The 16,382-nt window shown below is 63.4% G+C and overlaps 1 protein-coding gene and 1 long non-coding RNA gene across 2 annotated transcripts; one reads left to right on the top strand and one right to left on the bottom strand.

Annotated features, from left to right (window-relative positions):
* Window positions 1-868: 868 nt before the first annotated feature.
* On the bottom strand, window positions 869-13,021 carry SHH (sonic hedgehog signaling molecule). The gene is made up of 3 exons (XM_070480172.1): window positions 12,418-13,021; window positions 6,939-7,200; window positions 869-4,299 (listed from the first exon to the last, which is right to left on the bottom strand). The coding sequence occupies exons 1-3, from the start codon at window positions 12,715-12,717 to the stop codon at window positions 3,500-3,502; spliced, it is 1,362 nt and encodes a 453-aa protein (XP_070336273.1). The 5' UTR covers window positions 12,718-13,021; the 3' UTR covers window positions 869-3,499.
* On the top strand, window positions 6,265-7,751 carry LOC139039461 (uncharacterized). Its single transcript, XR_011492720.1, has 2 exons — window positions 6,265-6,433; window positions 7,469-7,751. It is a non-coding gene; the product is annotated as an uncharacterized lncRNA (long non-coding RNA).
* Window positions 13,022-16,382: the final 3,361 nt, after the last annotated feature.

Here is a 16,382-nt window from a genome sequence, read left to right as displayed (position 1 = left end):
GGTCTCCTGCATTTGCAGGTGGATTCCTTGCCATCTGAGCCACCAGGGTTTCCATGTGAGATCTGCAAAGACCCAGAGAGTACGCATTTCAGGCTCTGGAGGCCGTGTGGCCTCCAAGGCAGCTTCTCGGCCGTGAGAGCCCTGAGCGGGGGAAGGCAGTAGGCAGAGGAATGAGCCAGGCGGGGGAAGTGCAGGGGACTGAGGGTCCAAGAGAAAGTTACTGGTTGGAAACTGAGTTATGAACTTGATAGAAATTTCACATATGAAATATCCTTCTTGAGCTGTTTTGTTTTCAACCACTTAACATGGAAAACTCCATCTCAGCTCCCCGGCTGCATGAAAACAGGCCGCTGGCCAGATTTGTCCCTGGGGCCGAGGCTGGCCGATAAGAAATCCTATGAAGGTCACTTCCCTGGGCCTCTCCACCCCCTTGAGTGGACTGTTCTTTCACAAGCATGGACTGGCCACTTCACTGCGTCACTGGGGAACCCAGCTTCTCCCCGCCACCCCTGCCCCGGGCCTGGAGCTGGCTCATGGGCAGGCACTGTTGATTTCTTGCCAAATCTTGCAGCCGGCCGGCATTCTTTGCATATCAGCCCACTCCTTGCGGAGGTGATGCTGACAGCTAGGGGTCTCCACCAGGGGAGGAGGGGGCTGTCCCCCCAGCCCCCCGCTGGCAGCTTGCTCAGATGGATGGGCTCCGGCTTGGTCCCAGGGCCTGGCCCTCCCCTCCCTGGACGGGTCTGCAGTGTGTGCTCTCCATGAGATGTTTTATTTCACCTTTTGGGGACACTGTGGTGGAAGAACGCGTGAGCCGCGGATGACAGGAGGGGACAGGGGTCCTCCCACAGAACAGACACGCACAGGGTCTCTGTGACTTCTTTAATTTTTCAAACAATCGAGCACAAAGACAAGAGGTTCAAGTACATTCTGATGCAAGTGTTGGATGAACAGACGTGCATTTAGCCACGAGGGAGGCAGGCGGCGAGACCACGCTCACCCTGGCAACCAACGGTCAGTCCCGTCCCCCCCGACCCCGAGAAGTGGGCCCTGGGCCGGTGTCAGCCTGCGCGGATCCTTGCCGGGTGCGGTGGAGGTGGAAAACAGAATTCTCACCATGAAGCTGAGAAGGGCCTTGAAAGGTGGGACCCCCGAGGGGCGGGACCACCTCGCCCGGCCAGGAGGGGGCCTGGCCTCTCTCTGACCGCTAACGAGTCGGGGGGTCGCCCAGGCCCGAGCACACCATGTCCCTGGTGCTCGCGGTTAACTGAACACTCAGACTTGAACAGTCACCAGAGCAGAAACCTCGATTCAGCAGGGCTTGTAACCTGGCTGACCCCTGAGACCACCAGGGAGAACCAGGGACCGCTCCTGCCTGGACGGCAAGCTCTGGCCCCCAGCCCCGTCCATCGGGGCCCTGGCCTCCTGGAAAAGCCACACCTCACCAGACCTGGAGCACAGAGGCCCCCGGGGGCCTCAGGAGCGTCTTCCCCAGACCCTGCCCTGGTGGAATGGAGGGGGGCCCAGGGCTATCAGCTTCAGCTCTGTGCCCTCGCTCCAGGCCGGCCTCCAGACACGTCGCATCCGCTGAGAAGCCCGGAGGCCCACACACCTGTGCAAAGCTGGGCCTGCATGGGCACTGGGGCTCAGAGTGCCCAGTGTGACCGCGGTCTTCACTGAACGGAAGCACCCAGACTGACCTGCCGGGGCAGCCAAGCAGCAGGTGTGGGGGGCCTGGTCTGGCCCTGCTGGCGTGGAGCACTGGCCACTCATGGAAGGAGGGCTGTGACCTGGGGACAAAGGCCCTCACCTGGCACCACTCAAGACAGCTGGAGACACCAGCGTGGCCCGAGGACCCCAGCACCCCAAGGCTCTAGGGGTCTACAGGCAAGGTGGGAAGGCCAGCGTCCACACTGAGCAGGCGCGGAGCATGTGGGCAGCGCGTGGCCCTCTCCTTGGGGACCCTTCTGAAAAGGGCACCCCAGGACTTCAGAAAGCAGTGAAGGACCTTCTCCCTGCAAGGCCGGGGCGGTGCACCCCCAACCCGGGGCAACGGAGCTGGGGGAACAGAGTCAGCAACGGCGACATGGGGCCTGGGGAGGAAGCCCTGGGTGACCGAGACCCCCGGCCACGTTAACCTGGGGGCGGTGAGGGCTGAGTGGTACCCAGCCCCGCACCGCCATCCTCAGAGCAGAGCAACTTTCACACAATAAATACAAACAGAGCTGAGCTTTCTCCAGTGACCAAAACAAACAAGTCAATTTGGTTACCTGCTTTGGTTACCTAAGCAAGTTGATCTGAACTCACAGTTTGAGCAAAACGTCTAAATACAATACTGGGAACTCCTGTTAGCACTAGGTTACCCAAATAAAGAAGCCAAAAAAAAGCGAAGAAAAAGGGCTGCAACAGGAATTCTTAGTGATTATACACTAACCAGTCTGTGCGCGGCACATTTTATTTCTATAAAACTATTACAAAATATTCAAAAATACATTTTAGTAAATTTACAGCAGTTATTTCTCAACTTATTAATGCAAAAACATCCTTTGTTTTTCTCTGTACAAACTACAGGCTCCATTCTTGTGGGCTCATCACTATGTGCGCTTTTAAAAAATATTATTTTCTAATAAATTCTTTGAAGTTAAAAATAACAGAGTTCTTCCAGTTTGTCCAAGAAAAAAAAAAGTATGTGTGTGTGAGTGAGTGTGTAACAGTCTTGACTTCCAAGAATGTGGCCAAAATGGTGATGACAAAGCAAATATTAAACCCAGAAGACAATACAGGAGATGGCTGTGACATTGGAAGCTAGTTAAATTAAAATAATATATTTTCATATTTTACACTATTTCAAAAATGAAATGTAATTCAGTTAAGTATTGATCTCTCAAAAATCTAATTTACAATTCTGTGTATAAAAATATAATTTGTGGACCCCCATGAAGCATGTTTTAGTTTACACTTGCCGAAAAGCAGGAGCATTGCAAAGGAGGAGTGGAGAGGACAGAATTCTGCTTTCTGAAAGTCAGGACGAGGGGCATGTAGAAAAATAGACTCTGAGCGGGTGGCTTGGCCTCACAAAATAATCTTTCCCCCTGTGAGTACAGTTCACATGATAATAATAAATTATCCAAGAAACAAACTATTTAAGGCTCTTGAAGGTCCGGTTCATATTATTTTAAAACATCTATTCATACCAAACAAATAAATAGCCAGGAGAGGTGAAAAAAAAATAACCAAAATTAAAACAAGAATCAAAAAATTCAAAAAAAATATATATATATAAACTAAAGACGACGACAGAATTTCTTGGGGTCTTTGATTCCTTATAGTCTACTTTGGACTGTCCTACTTTATTCTTATTCTTACTCTTATTATAATTAAAGTCTCATTGCGTGCGCTGTTTCCGTGTGTCCTTTGCGGTGTCCGGCCCCCCCACCCCACCCGCCCCGCCCCGGCCCACCCCACCCCACCCCGGTGCCCTCCCCGGCCCCCGTGGCCTTCAGCTGGACTTGACCGCCATACCCAGCGGGTGCAAGGCCTCGCTGTCCAACAGCCAGGTGCCTATTTGGTAGAGCAGCTCCGAGTACCAGTGGATGCCCGCGGCGCCCGGCGCGTCGGCCGCCCCCGGCACGGGCTGTGGGACGCGGCCGCCGCCCCCGCCGTCGCCGGCTCCGCCGCGGTCCGTGCGCCCGGGCGCCAGCGCGGCCAGGAGCGCGTGCGCCAGACGGTAGGGCGCGAAGGCCCCGTGCGCCCAGCTGTGCTCCTCGATGACCGCGTAGCACGAGGCCAGCACCCGGTTGATGAGGATGGTCCCGTGTGCCGTGAGCGGCGCGTAGGCGCCCGCCGTCTCCTCGCGCAGCGTCACGCTGTGCACCGCGGCGGGCAGCAGCCGCCGGGCCCCGCCGCGCTCGGCCACCACGTACACGTGCTGGCCCGGCCGCACGCGGCTGGCGAAAAGCGCCCGGCGCCCTGGCGCGGCCCCGCCCGCCGCCGCCGCCGCCCCCTCGGGCGCCCCTGCGGCCGAGCCGTTGTGCGGCGCCACGAAGAGCAGGTGCGCGGCGGTGAGCAGCAGGCGCTCGCGAGGCTCCCGCGTCTCGATGGCGTAGAAGACCTTCTTGGCGCCACGGTCGCGGTCCAGGAAGGTGAGGAAGTCGCTGTAGAGCAGCCGGCCCTCGTCGTCGGCCGCCAGCACGCGGTCCCCGGGCCTCAGGTCCTTCACCAGCTTGGTGCCGCCCTGCTCCAGGTGCACCGTGGCCGAGCCCGGGAAGCAGCCTCCCGACTTGGCCGCCACCGAGTTCTCTGCGGGGAGGGAGAGGCGAGACAAGGAGACGGGGAAGGGGGTGGCGGTGAGTCCCGAGAAGGAGGCTCCGGTGGAAAGCGTGAGGGGCGCGCGCTTGGCGTCCCGCGCGTCCAGGCCGGGGATGCCCGTGGCTTTGGGGCGGGGGCGGGGGTGGGGTGGGGGGAGACAGTCCGGCCTGGGCGCGCGCAGACCTCCCTCCCCCACCCCCACCCCGGAGGCCGATTTCAGATGCAGACGCATTCCTTAACGACTCTCTTAGGGCTGGACCGGCGGTGCCAAAGGTCGGTTGGCGTCTCCGGCGGGAGGCCGCTTACCCTCATTCCCTTCCGCCTCCCTCACCCCCACCGCCGGCTCCGCACACACCCAACCTCGCCGCGAATTCACAGGGTATTTGCTCTCCACTTGGAGTCCTCAGGAAGCCTCCTCGAGCTCCCCCGCGCGCCGGGGCGCACCCTCCTTCCCTCCCGCCTCGGCGCGGGGCGCCGCGCCCCTGCCTTCGTGCGCTCCTCACTCAGGCCGCGCGGCTGGCACCCTGGGCCGCCACCCCAGCGCCCAGCGGGGTTGAGGTCGGGGGACTTGGGGTTGGCCGGCCGGTGTATGTGTGTGTGTGTGTGTGTGTTGGGGGGGGGGGGGAGTGTGGTGAAAAATCGCTGCAGTAGTTGAAGCGACTGCACAAACATCCCAGAGCTTGGGCCGAGGTGTGAAACCGGGGCTGTGTGGGTTTTCTAATTAAAATCCAATAAAGGGCTCGCCATTGTCATTGTGATTTCTGCACCAAACGGGAGGCGCTCTTGGAAGAGGGGACCCTTCCATCCCTCCCCCGCCCCCCCACTTTCTCAGCGCGGGCCGCCCCCTCCCTGTTTGCTCAGGTGCAGCGCCCCTCCCCCGCCCCCCGGCGATTCACACGCGGGCCCTGCAGAGGCCCGGGCCTCACAAGCACTGTTTGCACAGCCAGGCCTCTCTTGCAAGCACTCAAGATGTGTATTTGAATTTTAAATGGCGGGGCCTGCTCCGCGCTCGGGAAGCCCCGGGTTCTCAAGGCCCCTTGACTACCGGCTTTCTCCGGCCTCCGTCGCTCTCTGAGGCTCACTGTCCCCGGGACAATAATCCCGGGGAGCCGGGCGGCGCGCGGGGGGCCGGGGAGGAGGGGCGGGACGGCCCCCCGTCTTCTTTGCATTCCAATCTCTGGGATCAGGCTTTTGGCAAATAGAGATCGCCAGAAAGAATCTTCCTGCTGGAATTACTGAGGGTATTTAATCTTCTCATCGTTTTCTCGGGCATGAAGTGCAGGGAACGGCCTTTGGAGGCCCGCCGCAGCCGCCCGCAATGCGCCCGGGACTCAGGCGAGCCCGAGTCGTCGAGTCGCACGACCCTGCCTGACACGCACCGCCCCGCGCCCGGCCCGCGTGCGCGGAATGCCAATGAGCGGCTCTGCTGCGCGCCCGGCCCCGCGCCCCCGCCAGAGTCCCGGGTCGGACGACCGCTGCTCATTTGCGCGGAGACCTCGAGGGACCACCCCCCACCTACCCCAGCCCCGCCAGGGGGGAGCCCCGCCAGGGGGGACCCCGCGGAACCGGGTGGCCGGGAGGGGGGCCGCGCGCCGCGCCTCCGTTTGGGAGCCCCGCGCAGGGGCGGGGATGGGGGGCGCGCCTTGGCGCCCTCCAGCGGCTGAGACCCTTTCTCGGGCTATAAACCCGGACCTTCTGCCCACCCGTCCACACCGTGTGTGCCAAGAAGCCATCATTTTTCTGTCCTCCAAAGTGTGTCGACACTTCCCAACTATTTTTCCTCCTAACGTGCTAGTAAAACACAGGTTAGGGGACAAACGCAAACCCAGGGGCGGGGGAGACGGAGCTCCTCCGACACCCCCTGTGGACTGCTCTGCTTCTGCAGGGAGGTGGCAGGACCGCCCGGCCGAGTCGGGGCCTGCGCCCGCGCGCGCGCCTGCCTCCGGAGCTGTTCCTCGCCCGCAACAGCGAGTGGCGTTGCAGGCCCAGGGAAGCGGCCTCGCGGCGCAGGGCGGCCTGGCTGGTTCCCAGGGAGGACTGGCGCTCCGGGCTGGCGCCCTCCAGATGTTGGAAGCCGTAACTACTGGATTTGTGACCGGCCGCCGGGCCTCGTCTCCCAGGCCGGGTGAGCCCAGTTAGCCTAGGCTCCAGCGGGGCGGGGAGGGGACGGGGTTTCCACCCGGGGCGGCCCCTCCCGCGCAGGGAGGTGGGGGCGGAGTGGGGAGTGGTTCCTTCTTAAGCCCTCCCGAGACAAAGGCTCCGGGCCAGAGCTGGCTCTCTGGGCTGGGCTGCCTCTTTCACCAGGAAAGCTGCCCCTACCCCGCCCCACCACCCCCAATCTTTTCTCCCCGTCTCCTGCCACCTGCACTGGGGACTCCGGAAGCCGGGCTGCAGGGCGGCCAGGGTAGCCAGATGCCCTCTGCACCTGGACTCCGAGGACGTGCGCCTCTGCAGCCCCCAAGGTGGACATGGCGAAGGGCCGCCCCCCACAAACAGCAGTCAGCCCCCAGGGCCCTCCCTGCCCGCCCCCCACCCATCTTCCTCTGGCCCTGGAGTCAGCCTGTGGGGTGCCAAGCTGGAGATGGGCGAGAGGGGGGCGTGCTGCCGGCAGGGGCGGGCCGGCCCCTCACCTGCTTTCACCGAGCAGTGGATGTGCGCCTTGGACTCGTAGTAGACCCAGTCGAAGCCGGCCTCCACGGCCAGGCGCGCCAGCATGCCGTACTTGCTGCGGTCGCGGTCCGAGGTGGTGATGTCCACTGCGCGGCCCTCGTAGTGCAGCGACTCCTCCGAGTGGTGGCCGTCCTCATCCCAGCCCTCAGTCACCCGCAGCTTCACGCCCGGCCACTGGTTCATCACGGAGATGGCTAAGGCGTTCAGCTTGTCCTTGCACCTCTGTGGGGAGAAGGGGGCACCCCAGGGGACGTTAGCGTCCAGGCCTGCCAGCCACTCCCACCGCGGGCCATCGTATGTCTCTCTACCCTGTGCCACCCCTGCCCCTGTGGGCTGTTCAGCCCAGCCCCCCAAGATGCAGACTGTGCAGAGAAGGAAGGAGACAAGGCCTGGACCGGGGTGAGGGCACTTGGGTAGGAGGGGTCCTGGCATCTGTGGGATGTCAGTTCCCTCAGAGACGACCTGGGGACTTTCTCTGCATCTGAAACAGCAGAGGCCCGATCATGGCTGAGAAGCAGATGAAATTTCTCGTCAACAAGTCAACTGTGCGTTTCCGGACGATGGCTGCGGGCCCGCACCCTGCGCCAGGGTGCCCTCCAGCCCTGCCCCCTCCTGTTTGGCCCCATCGCCCAGCACCTGTGCGAGGCTCCGCCCCTCTCCCTGGACAAACCCCTCATCTGGAGGCCGCAGAGAGGCCCGGGGCGCAACTGTGCCGCAAAAAGAAAAACACACTGTCTACTTCTCAAAGAATTAAAAGCCTTGCCTTATCTCTGTGCCCTGGCTCCTGCCCTGTGCCTGTCTGGGGCGAGACTTAAGCTAAAGGTAGAGAGGTAGGTGGGACGCTGATAGCGACTCGAGGGGCAGGGAGCCGGGAGTGAAAGGCAACCAGGTGAGTTATAATTTTCTATAAGGCCAGGGCCGGATGGCAAACATTCTTTATCTGGACAGCCGCATTCCTTTTCCCCGTGGAGCTCTTTTTTCCCCCAGCTTTTCTGCGGTCTGATTGTGACTCTTGTTTTCCTTAACCTGTTCCCTTCCCCCCTCTTGTTTTCTTGGCCGGCTCAGAATGGTGTCCTGCAAGTTTGAAGAGCAAACTTAAGAGCTGGAGGAGGGGTGGGGTGGGGAGGAGAGGGGAGGGGATGGGTGGAGAGGAGAGGGGAGGGGAGGGGTGCGGTGGGGTGGGGTAGGGGCGAGGAGAGGGGGATGGGGGTGGGGTAGGAGGGTGAGCTGGAGAGGCCCGGGGAGGCGGGGGGAGGGCCTCTGAGCTCTTGCCTTGGGGAGCCTCCTTCTGGAAACCGCCCTTGGGGTCCCCCCTCCTCCCCACAAGGAAGCTGCCTTCCCTGTGGAGTAAAGAAACTGAATAGGCGGGACTCGAGCCAGGGCAAAGTTGTGGGAGTTCCCGCAGGATTCTTGGGTCCCATTCAGATAAGGATGCGAGAGCGCCTCGGATCACGTGTGCGTTGCTGTGGACAGTAACTCACTGGGCTGTTGCACCGCGGCTGCTGGGTGCAGCACTGCAAAAAGGGGGAGTGGTGAACAAGTCAGGATGGGGGCGTCCCCCAAAGAGGCAGACTCGAGGGGGAGGTAGGTGACAACTCCAAGCTGACTTCTGCAGAGGGCGGGGCTGACCTCCAGCGGGGACCCCGGTTACTGAGATGACACGACGCCCCCCGCCAGGACCCTGATTATGGCTGGGTGGGGTGGGGGGGCTCATCCTACGGAGTCGGGGGGGGGGGGTGCTGAGGGCTCTGGCAAGGGCTGCTGCCGCATTTTAAGGGGACGTGACCGATTGCGCAACAGGAAAAGTCTTGTGTATTTGGCAGCAATAAATACCAGTCTATGGTTGTAGGGTTAAACATACAACAAATGTGTGTTGGGGGGGGGTGGTGCAGGCAGAGGACTAGGGGGCGGCCCTGGTAACAGGTCAGCGCTTGCAGGTTCCTGGACCCGCCAACAGTTTTCTTTAAAAAAAAAAAAAGTCGGAAGGACAGAGTTTGAGTGAGGTCATCTCGAGGATTGAATGCGTTTTACATGAAAATCAATCAGTAAACCAGAGGCAGTTTCGAGCCGGGATGTGGAACGCGCTGCGCAGGCGCACACCACGACGCGCACACGCAGACACTCGCCACCCGAGCCCCCTTGGCACCCCGGCTCCCTGCTTTCGGGGGGCAGGCGGAGCTTTTTGATGGCTTCCTCGGGGGCCGCTGGCGAGGGGGAGGGCGGGCTGGGGAGCACCTGTACCGGACCCCGCCTTCTGAGCTGCGCCACCCGGGCAGGCGATGGAGAAGCCGGGCGAGGAGCCCCGGGGCCGCGCCAAGACAGGCCCGAGTCGGCGCCCCGCGCCCCACGCGCGCTCCCCCTGCTCGGCCGGGCGCCGGGGGCGGGGGGGCCTCGGCCTCGCGGCTGCAGGACGCTCCGCGCCCCGGCCGGGCGGGGTCGTCGCAGGCAGAGCGGGGAAGGCTGGGCCGGTGATCAATTCACTGGGTCGTGTGCCACGAATCAAGCCCGCCTCTGTGCAGCCACCGTGAAGCCCGGCGGGGCCGGCGGGCCCGGCTTTGTGTCGGCGGAAGGCCGAGCTGTTCCCCACGCCTGGGCTCCCGCCGCCTCCCCCGTCTGCGCAGCCGCTCCGCGCCCCGGGGAACCGAGCGGGGGCTGTCGCCGCCGACGGGCTTCCCCGGCGCGGGGGAGGGGTGCCCCAACTTCACAAGGGTCCCTCCCCCAAGTCCCGCACGCACCTCTCTCCACGCCTCCGCCCCCACTGCAGAAAACCAGGCCCCTCCCGTGGAACCCACCGCGGAGCACCGCTCCCCGGGGGCCGCCACGCACTCCCCGGAAGCCTGCCGGTCCCCACCGCAGCCCCCGGCCGGCCCCCGGCGGCCCCCTGCCCCCTCGGAGCCCCCGGCACCCGCGGCCGGCCTGCGGGGAGAGCGTGTCGGTCTGCGCTCCCCCCTCCCCGCCCCGAGTTAATATTAACAGGAGCGCCTGCGTTCCTGAACTGCTCTCAAAGTTCCACTGGGGACGATCTCGCCATGGTTGAGGGACTTGGGCGGCAGTCCCATTAGAGAGACAGGGACGCAGAGAGACGGGGGAGGAGGGACACGCACCTGAGAACAGTCTGGGCGGTTATCTTAAGTGGGGGGCCCGCGGGGCGCAGGTGCCCGCTCCCCCCACTTCGCCGGCCCTGCCCTCCCCTCCCCGCCCAGGTCTCCCGCCTTCCGCGCTTTAACTCTTAGGACCGGGGGGCGCGGGAAGGACGCGGTGGCGGAGAGCAAGGGGGGCACCTCTCAGGCCGCCCCCCAGCCAGCCTCCCCATTTTCAGGGGGCGTTGGGGGGGTCCCGGCTACGATCCTGGCCCGCCCTGCCCCACCCCGCCCCCTCACCGGCTGCCCCTCCCCCCTTCTTTTGTGTTGGGAACGGGAATAGCCACTGCCCAAGGAAAAAAAGTATTTGTTTTCGTTTCGTTCGTCTGAGGGAAGTTGACAGAAGGTCAGAAGTTCAAATGCTGCCAGCGCACACGGCGGCCGGAGCGGCCCGGCGTCGGGCCGCGCGGCCGTGGGTCCCGGCGGGGCCTGCCAGGGGCGGCGAGGGGCCCGGCGGGGGACTCGGCCGGGCGCCCTGGCCCGCGAGGCGCCCCCGCCCGGGAACCGGCCTGCCCCCTCCCGCCCGGTGCCGCTCGGTGCCGCCCCCGCCAGCCCGGCTGTCAGAGCGCCGCCGGGAGCTCTTGGCCGAGCCCGCGCTCGGGCGCGTGGAGGGGCCGGCGGGAGGCCGCGGTTCAGCCCCGCGCGCACTGAAACCCGAGCCGCGGGATCGATAACCCCGGAGTAAGTGGAGCCGGGATGCGTCTGCCCGGGTGCGCGGCTCCGCGCGCTCGTCCCGGGTGGCGGGGCGGCGAGGCCCGCGGCCCAGGCAGAGTGCGGGCCGGGGACCCCGCGCCCTCCCGCGCCGGCCCCGCGCGGAGCGCGGCGCACGCCGAGCCCTCCAGCTCGGGGACCTCCGGCGCCCCCGACCCCGCCGCTTTCTCCGGGCTCGCGCCCCGCTCCCCCGCCTCCGAGGGATCCCGGGAAGGCCCCTTCCGTCCCGCGGGTCGAGAGTGAGCCGGGGGTCGGAGCCCCGCACGCTCCGGGCCCCCCGCGGCCTGCGCAGAGTTAACTGCGGCTCTCGCCGCTCCCGGCACCGGCGCGCGCGTCCGCACTCGCGGGCCAGATTTAAGGTGGTCGGGAGCAGATGCGAGCGAGCCGGGGAGAAGGACCTTCTCCGCCCCCGCTCCCTCTCCGCCCGCTGCCCGTCCGTGGAAGCCCGCTGCCCCGCCGGGCCCTCACTCTGCTCGGCTCCGCCGCAAGGCCGGGCAGCGGGCCGGGGAGCGCCGCGGCCCCGGAGGCGGCTCCCGGGTCTCTCCCGCCCCCAGCCTCCCCCGCACCGGCGGCCCGCCAGCGCCGCTCCGTCAGCGGCGGTGCGCTCCTGGCCCTAAAGGTAGGACTCGAATATTTTAATAGGGCAATAAAAAGGATGTTGACCTATATTCCTCAGGAAATCCATTTCTAGCTTCAGTCCTACGTGCGTGGAGTTGGCGGAAAGTCTCCCACTGGCGGGGAGATGGGCAGTCAGGAGTCTTCAGCGGAGGTAGGGAGGGCGAGAGGAATGCGTGTTTCGCTTTGGTTCGTCTCTCCACCCCCCTCCCGCTGATACCGAGTCTCTCCTAATTCCTAGGCAAGCAGGTTGAAAACTAGCGTGATGCAATGCCAGTAAGTTCTAAGTCCCTCCCCTCAAGTACCGCGGGCTCCGGAGAATCAGAGGGCATCCTTAAAGAAATATCGATACAGTCACACTCGGGTGGGCACAACCTCCCGCGGCCGAGTGGCGGTGGAAGCTCTGTGTTCCGGGCAGGGCCAGCCCGGCGGCCTCTGGACCCCAACCCTGTGTCGGCACTGCCTGTGGAGGGGCTTTGGGGGTGGGGGGCGTGCGACAGAGTGGGGTAGTGGGGGGAAAGGGAAAGCACAGAGGAGAAAGGAAAGCGGGAAGCGCAGAGGCTGCACCTGCCCGGCGACCCGGACACCCCTTGACTTGCCCCCTGCCCTCCTCGGTGCCCACTCCCAACTTGGAAAGGACAGATGACCCCAAAGGGAAGGTCTCCCCAAGTTTCCAGCCAAAGCCAGGCGGGATAGAAAGGCCATCCCAGCAGGATGCATGCGGTCAGGGGCTCCCGTGGACCGCATCTCCTGGCGTCCTTACCCCCCACCCCCACCCTCAACTTGTCCATCTGGACCCTTCACCTCCATTCCCCTCCAGGAAGAGGAAGGCACCCGGAGGCCCGGCAGGTGGGTGGGGAAGGAGCGGGCAAAATCGCCTTTCTACCTGCCTGAAGAGCAAACAGACCCAACTGCATGGTTACACATAACCCCTTGAAAGCAACACATTCCACGCCCCGCGCTGGGTTTCTACCTGAGTCATCAGCCGGTCCGCTCCAGTGTTTTCTTCATCCTTAAATATGATGTCGGGGTTGTAATTGGGGGTGAGTTCCTTAAATCGCTCTGAGTTTCTGGTGATCTTCCCCTCGTATCTTCCGCTGGCCCCTAGGGTCTTCTCGGCCACGTTGGGGATAAACTGCTTGTAGGCTAAAGGGGTCAGCTTTTTGGGGTTCCGCCTCTTGCCAAATCCCCTGCCGGGTCCGCACGCCAGCCCCGAGCACATCAACAGCGAGGAGACCAGCAGCACCAGGAGACATCTCGCCAGCAGCAGCATCTCGTCCGCGGAGCCCGGGGACCTGGCGGCCGGCCGGCGCAGGTCCGAGTGCGCGAGGGTGCGGGTGTGCGAGTGTGCGCGCTCTGCCTCCCTCGCTCCGGCTGGCTGCTGGCGCCCGCGCGCCCTGCCTCGCTCTTTCTTTTCCTATATAACCTTGCCCGCCGCCGCCGCTGCGGGGGACTCGCCACCGATCCGCACCCAGACGGGGGCTGGGACGGCTGGCTGCTGGCCGCTGATAACGGAACGCATCGGAGTTGGGGCTCAAGACAGCCGGCAGAAGACAAAAAGAGTCTGATTTTAAATGGTAGCAAGCCTGAGAGCTTGTGCGAGAGGCAGTCTTCAGTACTATATTATAGCTGGCAGGGCGGATCTGATTGGCCGGAGCCGCACAAGCTTGTCTTCTGATGTTTAACCCTAAAAAAGACTCATTTTTTTCCCCCTCTGTTGCTGCTGTGGCTTTATTTTTACCTGAAGGCTTCTAGTTAAGAGAGGAAAACATCTTCACCGAGACAAAGGTGAGAGGGAGGGAGGAGGCAGGCGGATGAGGATAACCTCAGTTACCCCTGCCCTGCACACACCTCCCGTTCCCCCTTCCCTTTCTCCAGAATGGTAGATGCTTCAGTTAAAACCAACTTAAGTTTTTAAAGGACAATCTAGACTCAGCGTCCCCCACCCCCAAGCTTCCATCACCAACCAAATAGTCTCTCAAATGTTTGTTGGGCAGAGCTGCCCAGGTCTTATTTAAATGTTTTCCCAGGGACATTATCATGCAGGCCAGGTCTCCCTGCAGTTGAAAGACAGGGGTAGGGGGTGGGGGGGCTATGCTCCTCCTGAAGGCTCCAGGCACTACAACTGGTCGGGACGCACATCACACGCCAAGTGGTGCTATTTGAGGAGCTTCTGACACCTTAGAACAACTTGAACCTGCTGCTCTTTATTGTGATTCGGTTAATGCATTATTTTTAACGTCCTGAAAGTAGAATGGAGACGCGCTCAGGGGCTGGTGCAGAGTGAGCTGAGGGGATGGGCTGGCCGGCTGGGCCCCAGTGGGTCTGGGGGCTGCACCCCAGCTCAGAGCAGCAGGCGGTGCTGGTGCCTGCGTGGTGGGCGGAGGCCCACTGTGCCGGGGGCGGGGGGCAGCGGGGAGTGGGCAAGGCTGTGCACACACCGCCCCCACGATTGCATCGATCGGAGCAAAGTGCAGGCCAGAGATGAGGTGAATGTGGAATTCAGGCTCCTTGCACATCACGCCGAGCTGGCTTTCCCTGGAGTGGGTCACAGTCCTTGTTCCCCAGGGGCTGCAGCCCGAGGTGGGGCAGGGCACTGGGGGCACACCGCCCTGGTCAGAGAGGGGCGTCCAGGAGTGGGCTTGGCGCTCAGGGCCAGCAATGCTGGAGCTCCTAGGTCCTGCATTTAAGGAACAAACTCAAAGTCTTATTTCAACCAGAAAAAGAAAAGCAAAGATCCCCCCACCCCTTTTGCAGAATATGTCCTCCTTCTGGGCCCTGCCCTATTGCTCAGACACAGTAACTGCTCCGGAGTGGGGTGGGGGGCGGGGCTGTCCACGTGGAGGGGACGGAGCGAGGCCTGGGGTTCACTCGGTGCAGTTAAGAGCTGTCGCTGGGCCCCAGCCATGGTCTGGGTGGGCTCCACGCAGACACGCTTTTCTGGGAGCAGCGTGGAAGGGGGGCATCGTCAGGGTCTGCAGTGGGGCGCCCTCACAGAAGCCCAGCATCACTGACGCTCTGCCGTCCAGGAGCCCCTCCCCCTCTCCATGTTGGTCTATGATTATTGGGGCGTCAATCCGACTTGCTCAAGGCCTCCCAGTGGGACAGAAGCAGGAGGGTCACACTGGCCTGGACCCCGGAGGTCAGTCTGCTCGGGGCGGTCACCTCGTGCAGCTCAGCGTGGTCACGACACGGCTGGAGGTGGGGGCTTGTCCTCAAGCCCCTGGGCCCTGGGGACACTCTGGCCTCCTGACCGCCCTCTCCGGACACGAGTGGTGCCTCCCTCCAGCCCCTTCCCTCCTTCCCCTTTTCGTTTCCTAGAAAGGCAGAAGGGCTGCAGCACTGGGTCTCAGACCCCACAGCCCGAAACCCAGGACCCATGTAGCCACCATGTGACCAGGGATGCTCCCCCAGCATCCCACCAGGACCCCAGACCGGCCAGGCACCAGAGCGAGGCTGGCACTTGGGGAACCAAAGCCCGAGTGCCTCAGCTGCAGAGGGCTCGGAGACCTGAGGCCTCGGGGAGTGGGCACTTGGCCCCTCACTCCCAGGATGTGGGAGGTCCCTTCGTCCTGCCCCAGCGGTGCGGGGGTGGGCGGGGGTTTGGGATCGGGCTGAGGCCAACCATGCCTGCCAGCCCTGGACACCCTGAGAGCCTGCCAGGGTTGCCTGCCCCGAGACTGGTGGATCCTCAGAAATGAAAAAGCGATAGGCCGTCCACCCACCACTGATGCCTGAATTCCAAGGACCTGCTCCCTGCCGTGGCGGGGGTGGTGGTGGTGGTGGGGAATCAGGACAGAAAGCCACTGCAGTTTGCGTCTCTTGCCCTAGAAATGAGGGCATCGGCCGAGCGCCCCGAGATGCTGAGGTCTCGCCCTCCCCCCGCGTCCCCTGCCTTTCATCCCACCCCTCCCCACCTCCCAGACACCAGACACGGGCGTCTTCCACCTCCAGACGCCAGATGGCTCCCTCTCTTTGCCGTTACCCTCCAGACGGCCCGGGCCCCTCCCCCTTGCGGGTCGGAGGTTCCAAGCCCCAGCCTCTGCCGGCGCTGACCCGGCCTCCCAGGTAACCCTGAGGGGCCCTTGCTGACCCGTCTGGGCCCTGCCCTCCTTTCCCGCGGTCCTCTCCTTCCTCCCTCCGCCCCGCCCCCTCCCCGCAGCCTCCCATCCTCCCATCCCTCGCCAGCATCCTTGCTGAGGACAGGTGGCTGCCCGGTTCCTGCCCCCGCTCCCAGAAGGCGCCTCCGGGCAGGGCCCCCGCCGCCCCGCCGGCCCCCGCCGCTAGATGGCCCCGTCAGTCTGCCTACAGTCTCCTCTCTGCCCGTGTAGGAGCCGCGTGCCGCCCGGGTCGGGAGGCCCCCTGCAAGCGGGGCTGGACGGCGTGGTCTTCAGTTTAGGCGATCGCCCTTTCCCGTTTCCAGTTTGGCTGGGCCCTGCCGCTGGAGCTCTGGCCTCCCCATCAGAGCGGCCGTGGCCACACCTCTGCAGGGCTGTCTGGACCACGGATCCTACCTTCTTCCTCCGTGTATCCCCCACTCTGACTTCTTTTCCCCGATCATACTCATACTCAGTCTCTTTCCATCCAATCATCCAGTTTCAATTGCTTTCGCATTTTTGTTCCAGTTTTGGCAAATTGACTCTCTGCTGTTCCAGTTCTCCTAGGGATTGCCGGCCAGGCCCCGCTCGGGATGCTGGAGGGATGCGCCCTTCACCACTGCAGGCCCCAAGACCCTGGACCTGGGGCAAGGATCCCCGGCCTCCTGGGCTGCCCAGGGAGGGCCCTGCTGGCCCCAGCGGGAGCCCCCTCCCAGGTCAGCAGCAGCTACCAGCTGCCCTTCATCCGTGTGCCCGTCACGCTGTGGCTGAGAGGCGGGCAGGGCTGCGAGGAACTGGGGAGGAGGACCCCAGCCCTGGCACGCTGGCATGAAGGGCCAGC

Source organism: Odocoileus virginianus, chromosome 1 (genome assembly GCF_023699985.2).
Source record: "Odocoileus virginianus isolate 20LAN1187 ecotype Illinois chromosome 1, Ovbor_1.2, whole genome shotgun sequence".
NCBI classification, from domain to species: domain Eukaryota; kingdom Metazoa; phylum Chordata; class Mammalia; order Artiodactyla; family Cervidae; genus Odocoileus; species Odocoileus virginianus.
Note: the sequence above shows the minus strand (reverse complement) of the source record. Positions and strands in the feature narration are given on the sequence as shown.